The sequence below is a fragment of the Frankliniella occidentalis genome, unplaced genomic scaffold (assembly GCF_000697945.3).
Source record: "Frankliniella occidentalis isolate FOCC.00 unplaced genomic scaffold, Focc_3.1 Scaffold1445, whole genome shotgun sequence".
NCBI lineage: Eukaryota > Metazoa > Arthropoda > Insecta > Thysanoptera > Thripidae > Frankliniella > Frankliniella occidentalis.
In genome coordinates this window covers 20,330-21,904 of record NW_026268547.1, presented here as the reverse complement: position 1 = coordinate 21,904, position 1,575 = coordinate 20,330, and the positions used below count along the sequence as shown (strand labels likewise).

General features: G+C 53.7%; 1 protein-coding gene across 2 annotated transcripts; it reads left to right on the top strand.

Moving 5' to 3' along the window:
- Positions 1-6: 6 nt before the first annotated feature.
- Positions 7-1,504, top strand: LOC127751856 (uncharacterized). 2 transcript variants are annotated; one of them, XM_052276033.1, is made up of 4 exons: positions 7-389; positions 463-1,001; positions 1,085-1,189; positions 1,254-1,504. In XM_052276033.1, exons 2-4 carry the CDS (start codon positions 846-848, stop codon positions 1,467-1,469), a joined length of 477 nt encoding a protein of 158 aa, XP_052131993.1. In that variant the 5' UTR covers positions 7-389; positions 463-845; the 3' UTR covers positions 1,470-1,504. The 2 variants fall into 2 exon arrangements, with proteins under 2 accessions (XP_052131993.1, XP_052131994.1); XM_052276034.1 differs by having other exon boundaries at positions 463-543; positions 877-1,001; positions 1,085-1,491.
- The last annotated feature ends 71 nt before the right edge of the window (positions 1,505-1,575 follow it).

Sequence of the window (1,575 nt, the reverse complement as noted above, 5' to 3'; positions counted from 1 at the left end):
AAAGTTTTATCAACCGCGATTTATTATAACCTATTTTAAATTTCCTAACTTAACGAAGACTTTCGGGAACATTCTTCACTCCTCAAGGTCAGTCGTGTGTCCCATTAGAACGTCGTTACCGTATGCTTTGTTTTGAGCCTGATTTCCTATATGTTGTCCTAGCGCTAGAGCCTGGCCCCCGCTGATGTTTGGCTCCTTCTCGACTCGGACGCAGCCCTGCGGCTAAGCAGGTGTGTCGCTGCGAGCGAGCTGTCTGCCTGCCCAAGCCCGCCGCCCTGTGCTGCTGAGCTGTCTCCGCGTCTCGCAAAGCAGTCGCGGGGAAGGACCACCGCCGCTCTTGCCGCAGTTTGACTCCATGGGACTACCCGATCTACTGTTCGAGCTGAGAGGTAACTTCACTCGGCTTGTTTGTGATTGATTGTGGACTCTCCTTGAACTAATTATGTTGTGTTTATGTTCCAGTCGACATCTCAATTTTGCCGTGATGAGCCCTTCCCGCCTGGACTCTGTATCGCTGATGGCCGTGGTCAGCAGACTGCACAGGTGCGTTTCGAAAGCACTTATTTGTTCCTCATTTGGCCCGCTTGTAGTGGCCACGGTCAGTTACTTGATATCGCCCCACTGCTTGCTGGCTGGCGCGCTGCTCCTGGGCTTGCACCCGCTGGACCCCGCGGGTGTCCCCCCTAGGCCCCCCTCCCCCCCGCGGGGCCGGCGCTGAGTCGCAGCGACCAGGGCAGTGTGTCGGCTGCAGCTATAGCTGTGCGGGTGTTCTTATTTACATAGTGACCGCGGATCACGAGGGCAAACTGATCGCTTATTGCAACCGCACGTAGGAACCAGAGTTAATGCCGTGTTTTCTGTTTGACTTCCACGCAGCTGCCCCGGCCGTCGAGGCCTCAGCCGCCTTCTCTGCTCTGGACTCCAAGCAGTGCGTCACCACCAGGTCACCGCGGCCTCGTCGCCGCGGAGGGCCGCTCACGTGTCGGTCGTCTACGCTGCGAGTAAGCGGAAGCTGTCATTTGTTGTGGCTTCTAGTTGGCTTATTGGATATTAAGATTCTAATCAAGTTTCGTTCCTGTTCCAGAGTAACCGTGAGACACGCCTGCACTCGTCAGCTGCAGCAGCCGCCCGCCCCGCGCCCCCCACCGGGGCCTCCGCGGGACATCTTCTAGCCAACGTTTCAGCTCCAGTAGAACGAATTTCAGTTAATTTGCTATGTTCAGATATGCTCGTTTCTCCACTTGCTTTTCCAGTTCCAGGCCAGTTCCAGTACCACCCCTGTCAGCAGGAATTCAGTGCGGTCAGAGAGGACATCTCGACTCCAGGACCCCGTCAACATACATCAACCCACTTCGGTCAGCCAAGGTATCTCGACTCCAATCCCTGCAGGATCTCCAGGACTCTCCAACCTGATATTGGACTCCGCTTCTAACTCTGCTTTGCTGTCTCAGAGTAACCAGAAAAGGTAAGCAACTGTTTTTACCAGCCTGAGACATTTTCCATGTCTAATTTATTTTCAATTTATGATTTTTTGTAAAATGTTCTCCTTTTCATAACATCTACCTATTCCTTCAG

What these genes read in the sequence shown, in the direction of transcription:
- LOC127751856 (XM_052276033.1), top strand. Translation starts at nt 846, where the DNA reads ATGCCGTGTTTTCTGTTTGACTTCCACGCAGCTGCCCCGGCCGTCGAG. An exon ending in GTCGGTCGTCTACGCTGCGA is followed by an intron (nt 1,002 to 1,084) that starts GTAAGCGGAAGC and finishes TTCCTGTTCCAG; the next exon opens with AGTAACCGTGAGACACGCCT. An exon ending in TAGCCAACGTTTCAGCTCCA is followed by an intron (nt 1,190 to 1,253) that starts GTAGAACGAATT and finishes TTGCTTTTCCAG; the next exon opens with TTCCAGGCCAGTTCCAGTAC.